General features: G+C 40.6%; 1 protein-coding gene across 11 annotated transcripts in view; it reads right to left on the bottom strand.

The window, feature by feature from the left end:
• Positions 1 to 3,732: 3,732 nt before the first annotated feature.
• LOC129724948 (obscurin) overlaps positions 3,733 to 18,408 on the bottom strand; it is a 119,560-nt gene continuing 104,884 nt past the window's right edge. For 9 of the 11 annotated variants that reach the window (XM_055680243.1, XM_055680241.1, XM_055680239.1 and 6 more), the window contains 14 exons: positions 17,965 to 18,099; positions 14,750 to 15,871; positions 14,038 to 14,204; positions 13,859 to 13,973; positions 11,399 to 12,001; positions 11,095 to 11,345; positions 10,827 to 11,038; positions 10,630 to 10,769; positions 8,169 to 10,567; positions 6,692 to 8,113; positions 5,195 to 6,626; positions 4,902 to 5,127; positions 4,723 to 4,828; positions 3,733 to 4,516 (listed from right to left, as the gene is read on the bottom strand). In XM_055680243.1, the coding sequence (XP_055536218.1) occupies positions 4,379 to 4,516; positions 4,723 to 4,828; positions 4,902 to 5,127; positions 5,195 to 6,626; positions 6,692 to 8,113; positions 8,169 to 10,567; positions 10,630 to 10,769; positions 10,827 to 11,038; positions 11,095 to 11,345; positions 11,399 to 12,001; positions 13,859 to 13,973; positions 14,038 to 14,204; positions 14,750 to 15,871; positions 17,965 to 18,099 (8,468 nt within the window). In that variant the 3' untranslated portion in view covers positions 3,733 to 4,378. The remainder of the gene's footprint in view (positions 4,517 to 4,722; positions 4,829 to 4,901; positions 5,128 to 5,194; positions 6,627 to 6,691; positions 8,114 to 8,168; positions 10,568 to 10,629; positions 10,770 to 10,826; positions 11,039 to 11,094; positions 11,346 to 11,398; positions 12,002 to 13,858; positions 13,974 to 14,037; positions 14,205 to 14,749; positions 15,872 to 17,964; positions 18,100 to 18,408) is intronic. The other 2 variants (XM_055680245.1, XM_055680247.1) reach the window with 1 other exon arrangement.

Below are 18,408 nucleotides of genomic sequence, written 5' to 3'. Positions count from 1 at the left end.
TGCGAATTACCCTAATCTGGTATAATTCTTAATATGAATCCAACTACCCTATAAGGATTTCCTAACCATATTTTAGGAGGGTCTAAGATATTCTTGTTAAAAACTGTCTTCTACGATTGTATAGAGCTACACATTTGCATAGCAAGTGTTGAGAGGTTTCAATTTCATTGTCACAGAAGCGGCATATGTCTATTTGTTACCGCTGTAGCCGTTTGAAATGATATTTAGCTGTTAGCTGGAGCCTTGGCCCCGTGACCAGTCCAGTTATCATACTGAGTATTGCTTTGTTAGGCATAGTACTTTATTTGTCATTTGTTTGTTGGCTGTTATGAACAGCTTGAACTGTCTCAAAGATTTTGTAGCAGTCCAGTTTTTCTGTATCATAGTTTCTCCCAACTTTTTTAGTTCCATCTGTATTACACATTTTGATACTCCACAGAACGGCTCTGGTCCCATTAATTGAACACTTGGTCTAGCAAGTCTATCAGCTTTTTCGTTTTCTTCGATACCACAGTGTCCTGGAACTCAGTACAGTTTAACCTGGTTTCTTTTGGTCAGCTACAGTTTAACATGGTTTCTTTTGGTCAGCAAATTACTTCCAAATACTAGTTTGCAGTGGTTCCATTCCGCTAATTCGCTAATCGCTAATTAGCGACGCTAATATTCAGTTAGCGGTTTAGCGATTCCGCTAATTTTTGAGCTGGTTAGCGAAACTGTTAGCGTCGCTAAAATTTTGGCCTTCGAAACGCTAATCGCTAATTCGTTAAATTTTGTAGAAAGCGACAATAGAACTATTCAGAAAAACTGTGAATTGCTGAAGGCGTACGTAAATTGCTTCAAATGATGAACAGTGGTGAGCACCGCTAATCGAAAATTTAGCAACGCTAATCGCTGAGCCTCCAACCGGAAAATTTAGCTCGATAATCGCTAAACGCTAAACGCTAAACCCACATTAGCGGAACTTTCGCTAATCGCTAAATTTTTAATATGTAAATAGTCATAGTAGCCAATAGTCAATAGTAAATAGTCATAATAGTCATATTATATTATTGCTCGTGTTTTGTAAGATTTGAACCACATTCAGCTTGCATTAAAAATAAATTACTTTAGAAAAGTTTTCATCTAAATTCAATTATTATTTAAATCGAAAAAGTAGAACCAAAGTTGTTATAGGGGCGATATGACTATTTCCATATTAATAGGTTAGCGATTAGCGGTTAGCGAAAGTTCCGCTAATGTGGAGTTAGCGTTTAGCGATTATCGAGCCAAATTTTCCGGTTAGCGGCTTAGCGATTAGCGTCGCTAAATTTTCGGTTAGCGGTGCCCACCAATGCTAGTTTGTCCTTATTATCCTTAGAGCGCTCTTCTCAGTTTCCATCTGTACCAGAGTAGGCAGTGTGACTTTGCACTCGTATCGACATCAATTCTCGGCTGCACGTAAACCCTACTAACAGTGCAGTACACTTGAGTAAGATTTGAGTTTGAATGCTGCATAACAACAATTGTATAAAAATCGAATTGCGATAAAATTCGCGCTGCGAAATATTTCCAATATTCAATATTACGAAGTATTCATCGTTGCATTTTTGGGCTCCCCTCTATTTATATCATAGCTCATTGACGTTATATTATCGTTGGAGGATTGTCAATTGACAGATAAACGATGATTATTAAAATATATCTACCGATATCGAGTAATATTATCGAAATATTTCTCATGAAAATAAAGGTGTCTAGCCCCTAGGCCGCTCCATCTCTTCCAACGATCGTTTCGATGGCATCTTCGGCCTTCTGGTATTTCTTGATGAACGACGCAACTTCCGGCAGGCACTTCGTCCAATCCGGACCGACAGAAGAGCAGCTTTGACATCCCCTTCTCGCTGATTCTTCGCTGACCTTCTTGGGGAACTTAATGTGTGAAATGAACTTCACCTCGGTGCTCCCTTTCTTCGTGGAGGAAGTAAAATACGAAGTGTCCTGTCAGTCGTTGCAATCTAGGGTGAGACAGGTCTCGTCGTCTACCACCACCGCCACGTCGCGATTTGCTGGGAAAATCGGCTAGATCAGATTTTTTTCTGCTGCCTTATGGGTTACTATGATTGATGCTGGATGCATGGATGATTTTGTTAATGCGTGCAATTTTTGTCCATTTTTTGTCATCGAAAACGTTACTTGATGAAGTTAGTGCTTCTATGCATTCAAAGAATGGATATATGAAGAATAACTATTAAGAAATAAAAACGATATGAAAATCTCTACAGCACGTGTTTACTCACAACTTTCCTTTGTTTAGTCAATCAGCCGTTCTCGTTGTGTAGCTGTTTGAGTTTTTCAAAATTTTTCAACTGTGAGTTATATTCAAAAGTACAAAGTCGCTGAGCATCGCATGTCCGATATCGTGAAAGAGGCTAGGCGCAGCCTTACATCAGACAAAAAAGGAAGAAGAGGAAAATAAGGCCCAGGAAGGACAACTTTACGGCGCAAGAATAGCTGACTGAAGGATAAAAAAATATTAGGGGTTTTATTATTGCGATTCATAAGATTTATAGGATTTTGAAACTTTAAACGCGTTTTCTCAAAACCATGTTTTCAAAATCGGCGAGCAGTAGAACTTAAAAAGTTTACATCCGATTGACTTGAAATTTTAACTGTAACTTCTTCCTTAGATTATCTAGTGAAGTACACACGATTTTAGCGATTGATAACAACAACAAAAGTTATAAACAATTAAAGTCGATTTTTTTTTCGTCGAAAAAGAATTTTTTTTCCAATCCGTTTCCATTTTGCAAGGGAAAATTCTAAAAATATAATCATGTTGTACTTCACTAGCGACACTAATGTAGATAATGAAATAAATTTTGTTTTGGTTGTAGGTGGAGTTGAACTCGACTTCTACTGCTCGCCGCAGAATAACTTAAAAAAAGCGGTTAACGGCAATCGCTGCAGAGCCGTCATTTTGTAAAAAAATAGCAATAATTTTTTTCCTATTCTCCAAGAGTTGCTTAATTCAACGATATATTATTTATATACTTTACATTTCAAATGGTTAAAAAAAACTAATGAAAAAACCTTGTTTTTTGAGCGTTCGGTGGATATTACCCCTTAATCATACAGTAAGGCCTTTTTTTACACGAAGGATGCGTCCCAAATTTGTATGGGATCGCGTAAAAAAAGACTTTTTTGAGTTGCAAATATAACGAAGAAAACCGTTCTGAAATGTTTGAACTTCGTTTGAATATGATAGTGGTCAATCTAGAGACCAAAACTCAATATTTTAAATTTTCAGTATTTGCACCAAAAATTGTGAATTTTTTTGAAAACGTGATTGGAATGAGGTCGATATCTTGTACCTTTTTTGAGTAATTAAGAAAAGCAACCCGCGTAAAAAAACGTGTAAAAAAGAACCTTACTGTACTGGTAAAGTCAGGTTTTGTCGTATAGCTTAAACTAGAAAAAATGAAAGATTTTAGCTTTTTAACCATTCCTGTGAATTTTGGTTACCCTAGCAAAGAAAACTTTTTCAGAGGATTAGTTAAATGAGTTTTCCCGTAAGAAAATGTAGAAGCGACGAACCTGGTGATCAATTACTCTGTGACCTTTTGACGCACCTTTGCATTTAATCATTTGCATTTTAATCAGATATTGTATTAAATTCATTTTTCATTTCTCTTACGAAAAGTTCTTTCATTAAACCCTACTTGTTCTGGCGAATCGAAATTAGTAGAAAAGTGATATTTGGTATGCCCACTTATTTATTAAAATAAAAATCTTGCAACAATAACTGGAACTGAAAATCCATTCTTTACTACAATTTTAAAGCTTCCGAAATATGTGAATTGTTTAAATTGCATTAAAATTAACAAATTTTACACGTGTTTTTGTTTTTTTTTTTAACTGCCAGTTCTTAGAGTTTTACGTTTTTTCTTCTTCGAATGGTAGGTATATCTGTTTTATGACTTGATTTTTGTGGCGGTTTTTAAGCTTACATCAAATTCTAAGTTGTTTCCTGCTATTTCCCTGCGCGCTACTAAACACAAAGCGAAAGAGATAGAGACAATATATGGTCCGAGTCGTTTCTTCAGGGATGTGTAACGTATTTGTGGTTATAGTTTCGGTTAAAAAATCATATAAAAATGTTTCCGACTCGGATATCACATATATTAAAATATAAATTTGCTACTTCAGATTTTCTGCTCTCAGTTTTAATCTCTTTTTTATTAGTATGTACAAAACTGGCTTGCGAAAACTAGGGAAGCTTGAATGCTTAGAACCTTTACGCTATGCTATGCGATTGATAAATAAAACAATAAATAAATAGTTCAAGGATTCAAGAGACGATTAAGAAATATGTGTGTATTGTAACAATGCAATAGTGAACTTAAAAAGTGGTTAAGAGTTCCTCCTGGATGCTGTTGGATCTGAGCAATTGCCGAGGGGATTGACCACCGATACTGGAGATGGTCTCCGATTTGGTGGCCTCGTTCGTTTTTATCGTATGATAGTGTTCGGAAAAGTCCTGCAATTTTAAATAATGTTGAATGATAGAATATAGCGGTATAAAATAACAATATAAAATGAGAAGGGCATATTGTTAATTTCTCAAAAATCGATAATTGTTGTTTTGTAAATTTGTAGCTTAAACTTTTTTTGGAATTAATTTTTTACGTTGCCGGGTATGAATCATAAACTAGAAATTTGGCGTTTCGATTCATTCCAGCATACCTTAAGGCGACTACCCGGGAAAATCGCGCGTTCTCGTTTCTTGATCATAAAATCAGTATGAACAAGCCATCGGTGCTCGAAGCATTCTTCCACTGATGGACGTTTTCTGTGGGGAATAAAATTTATTTAGTTTAGCGCGGTGAACCGTGAAATCCAATGTCACATGGAAAACTACTTACGTTGGAGCACGTTTGAAGATTAGCATCAGGAATCGTGTTGCTTCCTGTGTAACTTCCTTGAATAAATATTCAAAGCGATATCGCACGAAGCTAAGATTTGCCCGGGTTTCAGCTTCATCACCACCTCGGAACGGGCTGGTGGCTGAGAGGAAGAGATATGCCAGGCAGCCAACAGACCAAATATCAGTTTGCGGATAGGCAGCTTCGCCATTCAGTACTTCTGGGGCTGTGCAAAAGATAGCATATAATGAATCATTATCGACAGGACATTGGTGTTAATAATTGACGCTTACAGGTGAAATCCAACCATCCTAGACTTGGTACATTCGTGCCTAACTTGGACACGTACTGAGCCGATCCAAAGTCTACCAGCTTGATCTGCACTTGTCGCACGGAAGACATGACGATGTTATCCGGCTGCAAATCCAGATGACAAATTCCACGCCAGTGGAGATACTGTAAACCATCGAGGATTTGCGTAACGATCGTTGCTACGATCTGTTCGCTGTATTCTGATCGACTGCTGAGGTAAGTCAGCACATCGGCTCCTTGCAGTTTCTCCATCACCAGCGCGGCAATGGATGTATTCTTCGGTTTGAATGCAGCCAGGAGACAAGCAATGCGTTCGTGCCGCAAAGTACGTAGCATTTCAAACTCACGCTCGGCTGCTTCAGCTACACGTTCATCTCCCAGTTCGAATATTTTAGCGACAACGATTTTGTCGGTCGCCTTCTCCAAACCCTTCACGACGATAGAGAAACGGCCTCGCGATATTTCAGACATAAAGCTGAACTTTTCGTTATAGTTGCCTTCGATGCTCCATTTCAATGGGGTCTTTTCATAGCTGTAGTCCAAACGGCCTGACCGTTCCTCCGGGGCAACCTGTTGACCAGACTCCGTCAATTGCTGCAGCTGCTTCATGGCTCTTGTAATTTGAATCTTTGGTGCGCCGACATCCAAAGTGCTTACAGTTTTCGTTGGAATACCGCGGTCACTCCAGCCAATGCGATTGTATGCAGCCAACCGGAACTGGTACCCGGTATTCGGTGTCAAGCTATGCACCAGATAAAACTCATGATCTATATTGCTGGCAACATCTACCCAATCAGGTTTTCCGTGTTCCTTTATTTCCAAGCAATAACAAATAACCGGTGAATTGCCATCGCTTCTTGGTTGTTTCCAGCGCAACAAAACTTCGGTGTCGCTAGCCGCTACGGCATCTGGGCAATCAGGAGCATCCGGTATAATGGCGATCACCACCCTACAACGTGATACAGTCTTGGCGATTCTGTTACTTGCTACAGCCTTGTAAATACCGCAGTCGCTGTGTGATGCTGGATGGAATTGAATTACAGAACGTCCGTCGACATCATCCAAAACTTTAATGCGTCCACTATCTGTGACGACCATATCATTGCGGAACCACGTTACGGATGGCTTGGGATCACCAACTGCATAACATATTAGTTGATTAGGTTCTCCTTCGCGAATGGCCACCGTTTGAGGCTTTTCGCGGAAGAACGGGGCATGACCTTCACGTTTTACTTCAATCAGAGCTTCTGCTTCTGCATATGAACCCAACCTAGTTCCCACCTCTGTACGCAGCCGACGGCTGATAGTTACGCTGTCATCTGTACCATAGCGACTGATACGGCTTCTGCGTTCATCATCGATTTCTTCATCCATGATATCAGTGAAACGACGACGTTCACGAATGATCGGGAGCTGCAACGAAAAGTTTGGATATTGTTGAAAGTATTGCTACATTGTACAGAAACACACTAACTTACACTTGAATCATAGTTGCTCTCGCTAAGTAGACTTGGTGACCGATGTTTAGCAATCTTCATGTATTCGCGCAGGCGGCAAGGGAAGTTAGTGTCGCGCAGTTGCAGTAGGTATGTATCTGGACCATACTGATAGTGACTCTCGGATTTGAAGGAAGCCGTTTCATAATCAGGGTGAATATCTTTGGATACATATTCATCCCACTTCCTGCGCTTGTGTGGAATATCGTCGACTGTGACTGGCGGCGGAGTACCCTCTGGAGTGAAGATAATTCCAGATGGATAAATCATCTTAGATGGATGATCAAAACAGCTCATCAAGGGGCGACGTCGGTACCAAGTCCTGCAGGAAGCATTGGTATACCAATCTCTGTAATGATAGTAATACCGACGCAAGCGATCCGTGCCAATCTGATATTCATCAAAGGAACGCTTGTAAATAATATCGAACCACGAATGGTTCAAAGCTTCCTTTATAGTCATTCGATGTTCTTCCTCGTAGACCAGCAGTTTTGTGATGAAGTCGCGTGCCTCGGCTGAGATGAAGTCCCAAACGCTACCAACGAAAGTCCACTTACCATCTTTTACTTTGGTAAGTGTTTCTCTGTCATTGCGACCCAAGAATGGGCTATAGCCTCCCAGGAGGATGTACGTTATGATGCCAATGCTCCACATATCTTGTCCCAGACCAACCCCGAGTCGGTTGATTACTTCTGGAGCTACGAATTCTGGCATTCCATAGTCCAGGGTGTACAACTTATCATCCTCAATACGACGAGCCAATCCAAAGTCACAAATTTTTAGATTGTCACTTCCAGGATGCGCGATCAGTAGATCTTTAATCGTGAGACCCATGTGACCAATACCTCGGGTGTGCATATGCTCCAAACCCAACAAAATCTGATAAACGTAGATTGCGATTTGACGCTCAGTATAGTAATCATGTGTGAGCAAATTATCACGCACCAGCTCTCCGCCGGACGCAAGCTCCAAAATAAGGTTCAATGATTTATTGATATCGTACGCATCGTGAAGACGGATTAACTTTCGGTGGTTCAAAATATTCATAATGTCAACCTCGTTAAACATAAACGGCCTGAGATCCGGGCTGCCGTACATAATCTTGGCGGCAAAATTACGGCCACTGGCTCGCTCGACTGCATGATAGGTTATACCCTGTGTACCCCTTCCGATTTCATCGCCAATATCGTAATAATCTTCGTATACCTTATTTCTAGCACGTACATAGGGCGTACGGTGATGCGCATTATATACGTAATCCTCTTCGTTGTCCTCAACATGAACCATAACCGACGAGCTAATCGCTCCTATGACGTTACGAGCGCTCAGCGAGTAAAGTCCTTCGTCTTTCTTGATCGCGTCGGTAATCAGTAGAACCCAAGTGTCTGGTTCGTAGAAGATCATCTAAAAGAGAAAAAATGTTGATTCAAGTTCAAAAATAGACCTCTTGTAAATCAACCTTAAGCCGAGATGATTCCGTAATTGGTTGCCAGTCCTTGTACCATTTCACATCCGGGAACGGTACACCGGTTATCTTTGCTTCGACACGTCCTGACCGCCGTCCCATGATAAACACTTCTTCCGGTCGCTGAAGGAACCGTGGATATTCTCCCAACTCTAAACAAACACGTTGCCTTACAGTGCCGTACTCATTGGTGGCAACTGCCTCGTAGACACCTACATCGCGTTCGGTCATACGGTTGATGAACAACGTGGCCTGACCGTTTCTGGTATAACTGAAGCAATAACGACCACCGGCTTCAATCTTTTGTTCGTTAAAGTAGTAGGTCATTGTTGGCTTTGGATAACCATAAACAAACCAGAACAGGCTAACGTTATGATTTTTGGTTCCATACTGAGCCGGAAACTCCTGGCGTAGGAATTCCGGTGGAATTCCCGTTCGTTGGTCATGGCGAGTGGCTCGTTCTACATCGAAGTTCCGTGGATACAATGGGGAAGTATCTGGACGGAAATCGCGTCCCGGCCCAAGATATGGATAGAATACCGGGGCCATGGGCTCCAGTTTCTGTCTATATGATTGAACATAGGGACTCGGTTCACTGACTCCATACTTGTTTTCCACCCGAATTCGGAACTTGTAATCACGGAATGGTTCCAGATTGCGCACTTCGCATGAGCAACTACGGATTCCTGAACGGGCTGTGTGCCAATCGCCGTCAGGTAGTTCCATCATCTCCATTTGATAGGTGATGGGATACCGCGGAACGGTTGTCATCGATGGTTTCCAGGACAACGTCAAACGACGGTCGGTTAATTTTGAGATAATTGGTTTGTCCATCAATGGGTACGGTGCAGTATGCAGATAATTTTTATCTTTAGTTTTTCCATAACGTCGCCTGGGGCAAGCGTCCAATGGTTCGAAGAATAGATTTACGTGTGCCAAGACTTCGGCTAGATTGTTGCTTATTTTGCATGTATACCTTCCGAGATCCTCTTCCTTAACGTCGTCGATAATTAAACGAGCAATACCATTAATTTCAGACTCGATGCGGTATTTTTCACTCGGTACCAAACGATGACCATCGCGTATCCATTCCACAGTTGGTAGAGGAAATCCATCTACACAAGCAGTAAACTTGGCTTTCATTCCTTCAAGTACCGTCATATCAACCGGTTTTTTCATAAAGCTTGCAGGAGTGCGCTCTTCTCCTCTGGTTAATTGCGAAACAACATCCAATTTGGCTTCCACGGTACTGTTACCTTCACGATTGGTGGCAACACACGAGTACAATCCGGTGTCGGATTCAACGCATTCTTTAATGTACAAACAGCAATGTTCACCTTCGTATTTCATCCTGTACCGATCATTAGGATTAATCGGAGTTTCATTTTTGTACCATTGTACAGTGGGGCGTGGATTTCCAACCAATTTGGCAGGGAACTTTGCTTCCAGTCCTGGCAGCTGTTGCACGTTCGAAAAGCGATAAACAAAGTTCGGTTTCTGGAACATCTTGCGAATGATAGCTGAGGCTTTTGTTTCGGTTTCACCCAGGGGATTAGCCATCAGGCATGCATATTCACCAGAGTCAGCCATTTCGGCAGGGGAAATGGTCAATCCAACACTTTTACCATCACACGTGACAGTAACGCGGCCGGTCGGCTGTAGTGGCTCACCATCTTTTGTCCAAATAACTTCCGGGGCTGGGTTTCCTACGAAGCGAGCATTGAACGTGAGTTCCTTGCCTTCATCTGCCGTGATATCGCGGAGACCTCCGAGGAAGCTAGGTGGTTCTTCACCAGTAGAAGTATCGGTAACTGGTAGTATGGTTACTGTAGCAATGCTTGGTGTGTCTCCATTTTCATTGGATGCAACAGCCTGATATTCTCCGGCGTCACCGGCAACTGATTTATCGACAGATAGAACCGAACAACCTTCGCCTTCTTCAGTAATAGTAAACCGATCTCCAGAAATAGGCTTCCCATTGTGCAACCAGGTGATAACCGGAGCTGGGAAACCAACAACTTTTACGTTCAGCTTGATTGGATACCCTTCAACAATACTCAAGTTCTGTAGCTCATTAACGAATTGTGGTTTCTTAGACTTTGGAATAACTTCAGCAATGGCAGCGGAAGATGCCTTTCCGACAGCATTCACCACTTCACAAGTATAGATTCCAGCGTCCTCGGGAATTGCGCGGTCAATCATAAACCCGACGATTCCATTTGGTTCGTTTATGAAATTGATTGTACGGGTATGATGAAGTGGCAGACCATCCTTGAACCATCGCACCTCTGGCATTGGGAAACCGGCAATCTTGCCTTCCACGTGCAGTGTTTCGCCAATGACGACATTCTGGTCCTGCAGAGGGCGGATAAACACCGGGTAACGTTGCTTTGCTACAGATAATTTTTAAAAATTACTAAATAAAAAATTTGATTTGCAATCGTAATTAACATACGTGTGATGGCGACCGAGCTTTGGGTGGAAACATCGCCACTCTTGTTCGACAGAACCAATTTGTAGCAGCCACTGTCTCCAGGATCAACACTTTCGATTACCAACCGACATCGACCATCATGGCCATAGGTAATCTTAACACTGAAATATTGCTAATATTAAATACAATCACGCAACAACAGTTTCACTTTGACTCACTGATCGTCAGCTGTGATTTCGTTGCCGTCCTTGTACCACGTCATCTTTGGTAATGGACTGCCGTCAACAATGCAGGACAATTCCAAGCGGTCGTCTTCTTCCATGTCCATAGTACGATCAAGTCCTTTTCCGAAGACAGGTTGCTCGTTCTTAACGAGAATCATAAATTTGGCTTCCGTTTCGCCACCGATGCTTGAGGCAAGGCAGGAATACTAGAATGATAAAAGAGACTATTGTTTTGATTTTAGAACAACCTTGAAGTACCTACATCTCCCTGCCATTCAGGACTGAAGTGACTGATAAATATCTCGCTAGTAACAACCGTGTCTCCGGATGTAACAACTTTCACTTTGGGCACGTCAGTTTCTTCGTCTATCTCTTCTAGATCTAATGGAGTTCCGTTACGCAGCCACTGTATTGATGGCCTAGGAACACCCACTACTTCAACCTTGCTGTAGAAGTCGGCCCAATCGTGAACGTTCATACTTTCCGGTTCGATGTTGAACTTTGGTTTTTCGGCTGAAAAAGAAAAATTAGACATGCGATATCTTGCAAAGACATACAGCACTTACTGTGGACATTCAGTTTAGCGGTCGCGGTGGTTTCACCAAATGAGTTCACTGCAGTCAGTGTATAGGTACCGTGTTCAGCAAGAGCGCACGATTCAACAAGTAGGGTGTAGATCTCTTTTTCTACGTCTACGATCACATCACAATTATCGACATTGCACAGATTGATGCCATCCTTGGTCCAGGTAACTCTAGGTTTTGGATTGGCCTTAACCAACACCTGGAAGACACCTTGGGTGAAGGGCATTACAGTAATGTCGGTAAAGTTCTCGATTTCTGGTTTCAATAAAACGTCCAAACGACCGTTCGACTCGTTGATGTCGTATTTGTTCTTGGCGCGGAAAGTGTAGTCCCCTGTATCATAATGCCGGCTTTCCGCAATATACAGAGTGTAGGTTATCTCCTTGAGATTATATTCCAGCTCCTTGATTTCCGTTTTCATCTGTACGAAGTTGTCCGCCTGCACTTCGACTCCATTCTGAATCCAGCTGATTTCCGGCTCCGGGTCAGCTGTCAGCGTCACGGTCAGAGTAACTGGTTCATTCTTGTGGACACTGACGTTTTGCAGACCCTTACTAATCTTGGGACGGCGATACTCCTTGCAAGCTGGTGAATAGTAAACAATGATGCAGAACATTAAATGATAAACTCTAGTTATTAAAAGTCGCGCTTCTTTTTTAATCAGTACATGGCAAACCAAAATACGGAGTGGAACCTTTTTTCTTTACGCAGTCTTTGATTTCGTAGTGTTCGGTCAGATATGGTTTAGTCCATCTTAGAAACATAAAGAATCGATCGATCGATTTGTATTCTACAAGCGCATTATCCACTCATCGAAACAAATGTTTTTGAATCGAAAATAAGTTTCGACTACTTTGCAGGATGTAGTGCATTGTATGAGAGTTGTGGTTTTAAAAATTTTATAATTATTAAATTTAAAGTAAAGTTTAAAAGCGTCCAATCGTTCATATTTCAGTATTGTGAGAAAGAAAAATTTCACGCATATTTCAACACATTTTAACCAATCATGTGATTATTGGAAAGGGAATTTATAGGGACGTTGCGATACCATTAAACATCGATACTTAGGATCGATAACTGTATCGAAAGCATGTACTGATATTCCGATTGTATCGAGGCTAATGTATCGATACCGGATTGTATCGTTGTGCGATACCAGTTCATTCAATTAAACCATTTATATAGACCACTTTACGGGACGTTTCTGAACTCAATCTATGAATGAAATTTTGACAAAAAGCTTTGAACCGCTGACATAACGCACGTAAAAGCAACATCATTAACAGCAGAATACGTGACACCTGTCAGTTCGTAAAATGGTCTTTAAATCTACTGAATCTAGAAACACAAGCTTCTGCAGAAACTTAGTCGAAAGTCGATTACGCTTTTCCTTAATAATTGATCCTGTTTTCGAAAAGAGCCGCTTGCATGGCTCTGTAGATTTCACCTTCGGATCTGCATGACCGTAGAAAAGGATCGTTCCCGTAGGTTAATCTATAGAAATTTCTGTTAAATTGTCATTGCCGATGAGATGGCATGCATGAATACGATGCATCAAAATGGCACAGGAAACAGCAAGTTTTCTGCTTCGTTCGTTCTTCTTTACAGGGTTGTTTTGAGTCTTTTAGATACCGAGAGGTGTGTATCGATACTGATGAAGTAACGCTGGTAAAACATCGATACCAAATATCCGAGTATCGGAAGCAGAAGGATCGATTCTGTATTAGTATCGGTGGTATCGCAACGTCCCTAGAAATATATTTTCTCGTTCACACAACATTAATTTGCAAAGGCACAAAAAAGGAAATATTAAAAGATCAAATTTCCAATTACATCATTTTCGTACCAATCAAGTAACTTATTCCCCCGAACGACACTGTTTTAGTTTGTAGTTCTCTCGAAGTGCAAACTCGTGAAGTTCGCTTTGCTTAAACTGTAAACTGCAGGCTGGTCTAAGACCTGTGTGTTCCACAAACGGGTTTTCATGACAGATTTCGCTCGCGAAAATTTACGCTTTTTGAGTTGTCAAATTTTTTACTTCTTTTGAAACTGTAGACTGTTCGAATATCAGAAACGTCATGTTTTATTTTTTACATTCTTATATTACGCGTTCTTATTTTACGCGTTTTTTTCTACGCGGATTGATGTCCTCCATTACTCAAAAATGGTACAAGATATCGACCGCATTTCAATCACGTTTTCCGTTGTAGGACAATCATATATCAATTATCAATAAAATTCACAATTTTTGGTGTAAATACTAAAAATTAGAAATATTGCATTTGCCTCTAGATTTACTACTATCATATTCGAACGAGGTTCAAACATTTTAGGACGGTTTTCTTCGTTATATTTTCAACTCAAAAAGTCGCGGTTCCATACAGATTTGGATAGTTGCGTAAAAAAGACCTTAGTGTATTGGTTATAACTAAGTGTACTTACGGATAACGGTTAGCTGACACGGAAGAATCTTTTCGCCAATACGATTTTTGACCACGGCCTTCCATTCACCAGCATCGGCTTCTTTGACATCGCGATTTTCGATCTTGTAAGTTGTCTAAAACATATAGTTGCTCAGTAGGATTTGCAATCAGTTTCTTTTTTTTTTTCATTATACTTACACCCGAGTCGGTAATATGGATTCGATCACTAGATTTGACTTCTGTATCGTTATGGTACCATGTCACGGAAGGTCTGGGAATACCATCAGCTTCCACAGTCCATGTTAGCGGCAGAGAATCAAACGTCGTTACATCCGCAATGTCCGTTTTCAATATTTCCGGTGAAGCTATATGGTAAGAACTTTAAGTCAGCATTGGCGCTTTAGCACGTTAAGTTATCGTTAGTCGGAAACAAAGGAGATATTTACATCGTTTAGAGACGATATGTACAGATTTTTTTGCTAAATTCTGGAAATAGGTAGTGCCAGCCACTACGTACGTGCATTCATAGACAAGCCTAACAAATTTATTTAATTCTGGCTGCCTTCGCAACCGCAGCATTTTTAAGATCTACTCGCATCAAATTTTGTATTGGTGGGTATATTTACAGAGAGGAGTTTCCCAATAGATGCCCAGCACTTACCAATCTGCGTTGTACCGGATGCATTTTGCGGACAGGAAGCTAAACTTAAAACAATACAGTTAGCTCAGCTGAAACTGCAGCAAGCGTTAGTAACTGGTATGTACACTCATTGTTTCGAAAGCATGCTGCCAATTGATTTGTAACGAATCATGTTTACGTGAGCGTGTTGAATTTGAAGGTGTTTGAAATGTGAGTATGAGTGTAGCATAGAATAGTAGTAGAGTGAAAGTCGAACCATTTTAGTACTACCTTCTGGTTGCTTCACAACATCGCCTTCTTTGGTTTCCTGTTTTTTCGCCTTGTCCTGAATTATTTCTTGTGCGTCCTCCTTTGACCTCTCGGATTTTTGCTTATCTAAGTCCTCTGCACTGTCTTGTGCCGATGCGTTCTTGATGCCAGCATCGACAGATTGTAAGTCTAATTTTTTAGGCTTTACCTTGACCTCCTCAATTTCTTCCTGTGTCTCAGCCTGTCCAGCATGTGAATCCATTGGCGCAGTTTTCGATTTTCCAGACTCGATTTGACTAATTTCATCTGAAATTCCCTTCTGTACTTCTCGAGCGTTTTGGGACGATACGCTGCTCGCCTCTGTGTGATTTACTTTATCTGCATCTTGGACTGTCAGCCTATCGGCAGTTTCTGTCAACAAAGCTGATTTTGGATCATCTTGATGATCGGCATCTCTACTGGTTGCGAAGCTGTTCTTAATAAATACTTCTTCCATATCGCCGCCATTTTCTAAAAGTTTTCCCGTATCTGATGTTGCTAGTTTATTTTCTGCGTTGACTTTTCCTTTAGCGGTCGAGTCTACATCCTCTCTGCTATGCTGCTCGAACAAACAAGCCTTCGTTGAACTTTCCGTTACTTGTTCTTCAAAGTGAACTTTTTTGGGTTTATCAAGGTCACCGGAAGCACTGTCTTGCTTCTCTAATTTGCGTAACGTTGCTTGATCTGCTACTTTTGCGACATTTACTTCCACATCCTCCCTATTAGTCTCGAATCGTCTTTGCTCTACTTCTGCTATTTGCGTTCGGCTAACCTCGGGGGAAAGAAGTTCATCATCAGAGGCAGAAGTGATGGAAATACCACGTGAGTGGTGCCCAGTTGCATTAGCTGCTTCGTTGTCCGATTCGTGTTCTTCGATGAACCATTTGGTACCAGTGGATTCGGTTACCGACAGACTATGATATTTGGCGGTTTCCTCCGGCGATTCGAAGGTAATACTGTCAACTTCTTCAACGTGCAAAGCCGTAGCGTGTGGTTTGTTAGGGTAGATTATTCGCTGCATTGCTTCCACCGGAGATCCACTGTCCTCCTCGAAGATGACGGTGGTAGCACGCATCTGATGGATTGAATGAGATGCTTCTGGTCCTGTTGAAAGTGCAGGTGAATGAAGCATGGGTGTTTGCATTGCCACAGATGATATGTTAGGGTGGGTCGAGGTTAAAAACTTTTCAGAATCAAGGTTTTTTGTTCCATTCGGTGCCACAAATAATCTCAAACAACATTACTTTAGATGTTTAACAACTTCACTGAAGACAGTTTTGTTATGCCAACAGTTTACTGGCGTCGCAGGGATATATGAGCCGTTGCGAACCAGAGTGGTCTATGTGCCATCGAGCAAATTGTTCAGGAGAAGCAATTTTCGAAAAATCTCTGAATAAAATTCTGTTCAACGGATTCTTTCAAACAAAATGTTCTAATATAAAGGTTATGAAGTGGTTTAACATTGGGATACATACAATTAACAGTTTCTTTTCGAAATCGGTGATTTTATCTCACCAATGTACATAGACCACTCTGACTTCATATATGTATTCACTGGAATCCTCGAATCGTTTCGGAACAGAGTGATCTATGTACACAAACCCGGTAAATGACAAAGAAAATGACGGTAAATCGTATAAAATGGCTAGTGTCACATGTTATATGATACATATAGCATGTCACATGTAAGATGTCACGTGTTACATTACACGTAACACAAGATATTACATATTACATAATATTTTACATGTTACATTTTTCGTGTTACATTACGTGTAACATGTTACATATCACGTGTGACATGTACAAAACAAGTGGCATGTTCCTTATCACATGTTATATGCTACATGTTACGTGTTACATGATAGTATTACATCGATTTATGTACATAGACCACTCTGTTCCGAAACAAAACGGCCATTCTGTTTCGGACGAATTTTCAACACGGAATAAATCAGCTTTAAACTTCGATTTTCCGAAATTTTCTTAATCTCCCAACTTCAGCTTCTTAAGTAGATGCGGTTTATGCAAAAAACTCATTTTCGAAAAAAATGGTCTTTAGACCACTCTGTTCCGCAACGGCTCATATATCTCTAGTAACCTGTCGTATTGAGTTTATATACTCGGTTCAATATATATCTTTTTAGTTTCCAAAAAATCGAAAATTTTTCATTGCATTATCTTAAAATACAACATCTTGAGAACAATTTTACAAATTTTCATGAAGATCTGAGCAATAGTAAAAAGTTGGAGCGGTTTGCAGCGCGCCCCACCAAGGCCGCATAAGCTAAACTCGAAACTTTATACGCGTTTAGCTCGGAATGGTGTTTCTCAAAAAATGACTTTGCCGTGTTTACGACTGCGGTGAAACTACTGAACCGATTTTCTTCATCTTTTTTTAAATGTTCGTCATTAAATTCCCCGGTAGTTGAACGATCGATTTTTGATACACGAAGTTTAACTTTGTCGGAAAAAAAATTTAATGCAATTTTCAGCGCTCAAAACATGTTTTTTTTCGGGAAAAACGCTCCCGTTTGCACTAAAAACAAAATACTTATCAGAACGATCGTTCAGATACCCGGCACACAAAAAGTGTTTTGGGGAAACGGCCATTATTCCCCAGATTGTTGGTATTTATTATAAACAAACCGTGTTTTGTTATTGCTGATAAACTGAACTTTCAGAAAATTACTACTTTTATGCAATAAAAAAAGGTGCTACACGCCTAAAAAAATCCAAACTATGCACTTTGTTCTCGAGCAAAAAGGTATATAACCCCTTAATTCAACATACTCAACTTCAAACAGCTATAGCATTTTTACGGAGATCCTGGCACCTTAGTGTCTGGTAAAGTTGTCAGGTATTAAAAACGAATATTTTAATGTTTTGCAACCTGTGGTTTAGGCCAACCTCAGCTCTCTAGAAAGAAAAATCTAAAAAAGTAGCTTTTCCTATACTAATCTTCATACAAATTTAAAAACAACGTATCAAGCTGACACACTAGCAATCGATTTCCGATTGGTTCAAAATTGTTCGGGGCCCGAAATGGAACAAATAAAACTTAATTCTGGCTCTGTGATATCACATTTCAATTTTCTATATGACAATGACCCACTCTAATGATGTGCATCGATGAATAAAGGAAACGGATGATGAAGTTTTGTTCACGGTGATGTGTAGCAACCAATTATAATTACCTGTAACGATAGCGGCATGGCTTTCCTCGGTGTGAACCGAGATCATGATCGTCTCCCCATTCTGGCCGATTTTGGTACACTCGCTAAATACATGGTGTGCTTCACCATTCTCACCGGGGCTCGCTATAAGGGCCTCTGCAACCGGCGAGAGGAACCGAGCAAACAGAAGCATGTTTCATGTGCGTAAAACAATGTGTTGTTTTAAAAAACATTGGCATCGGATCAACAATTCCAAAATGCATGTGATATGTGTGCGTGTGTGTTGATGGCGATGAGTATGGGTTGAACATGTGTAAAACATAGATTAATTACAACAGTATATAAAACAGTACGACGGGACAATATGTACAAAAAATTCAGGAAATATTTTCATCAAACGACTCGGTGAGGTACTGGTGTCAAGCTACTAATTCGCAACCTAGGAAGTCGAATGAAATCCAAACG

Source organism: Wyeomyia smithii, chromosome 2 (genome assembly GCF_029784165.1).
Source record: "Wyeomyia smithii strain HCP4-BCI-WySm-NY-G18 chromosome 2, ASM2978416v1, whole genome shotgun sequence".
Classification (NCBI taxonomy): domain Eukaryota; kingdom Metazoa; phylum Arthropoda; class Insecta; order Diptera; family Culicidae; genus Wyeomyia; species Wyeomyia smithii.
Note: the sequence above shows the minus strand (reverse complement) of the source record. Positions and strands in the feature narration are given on the sequence as shown.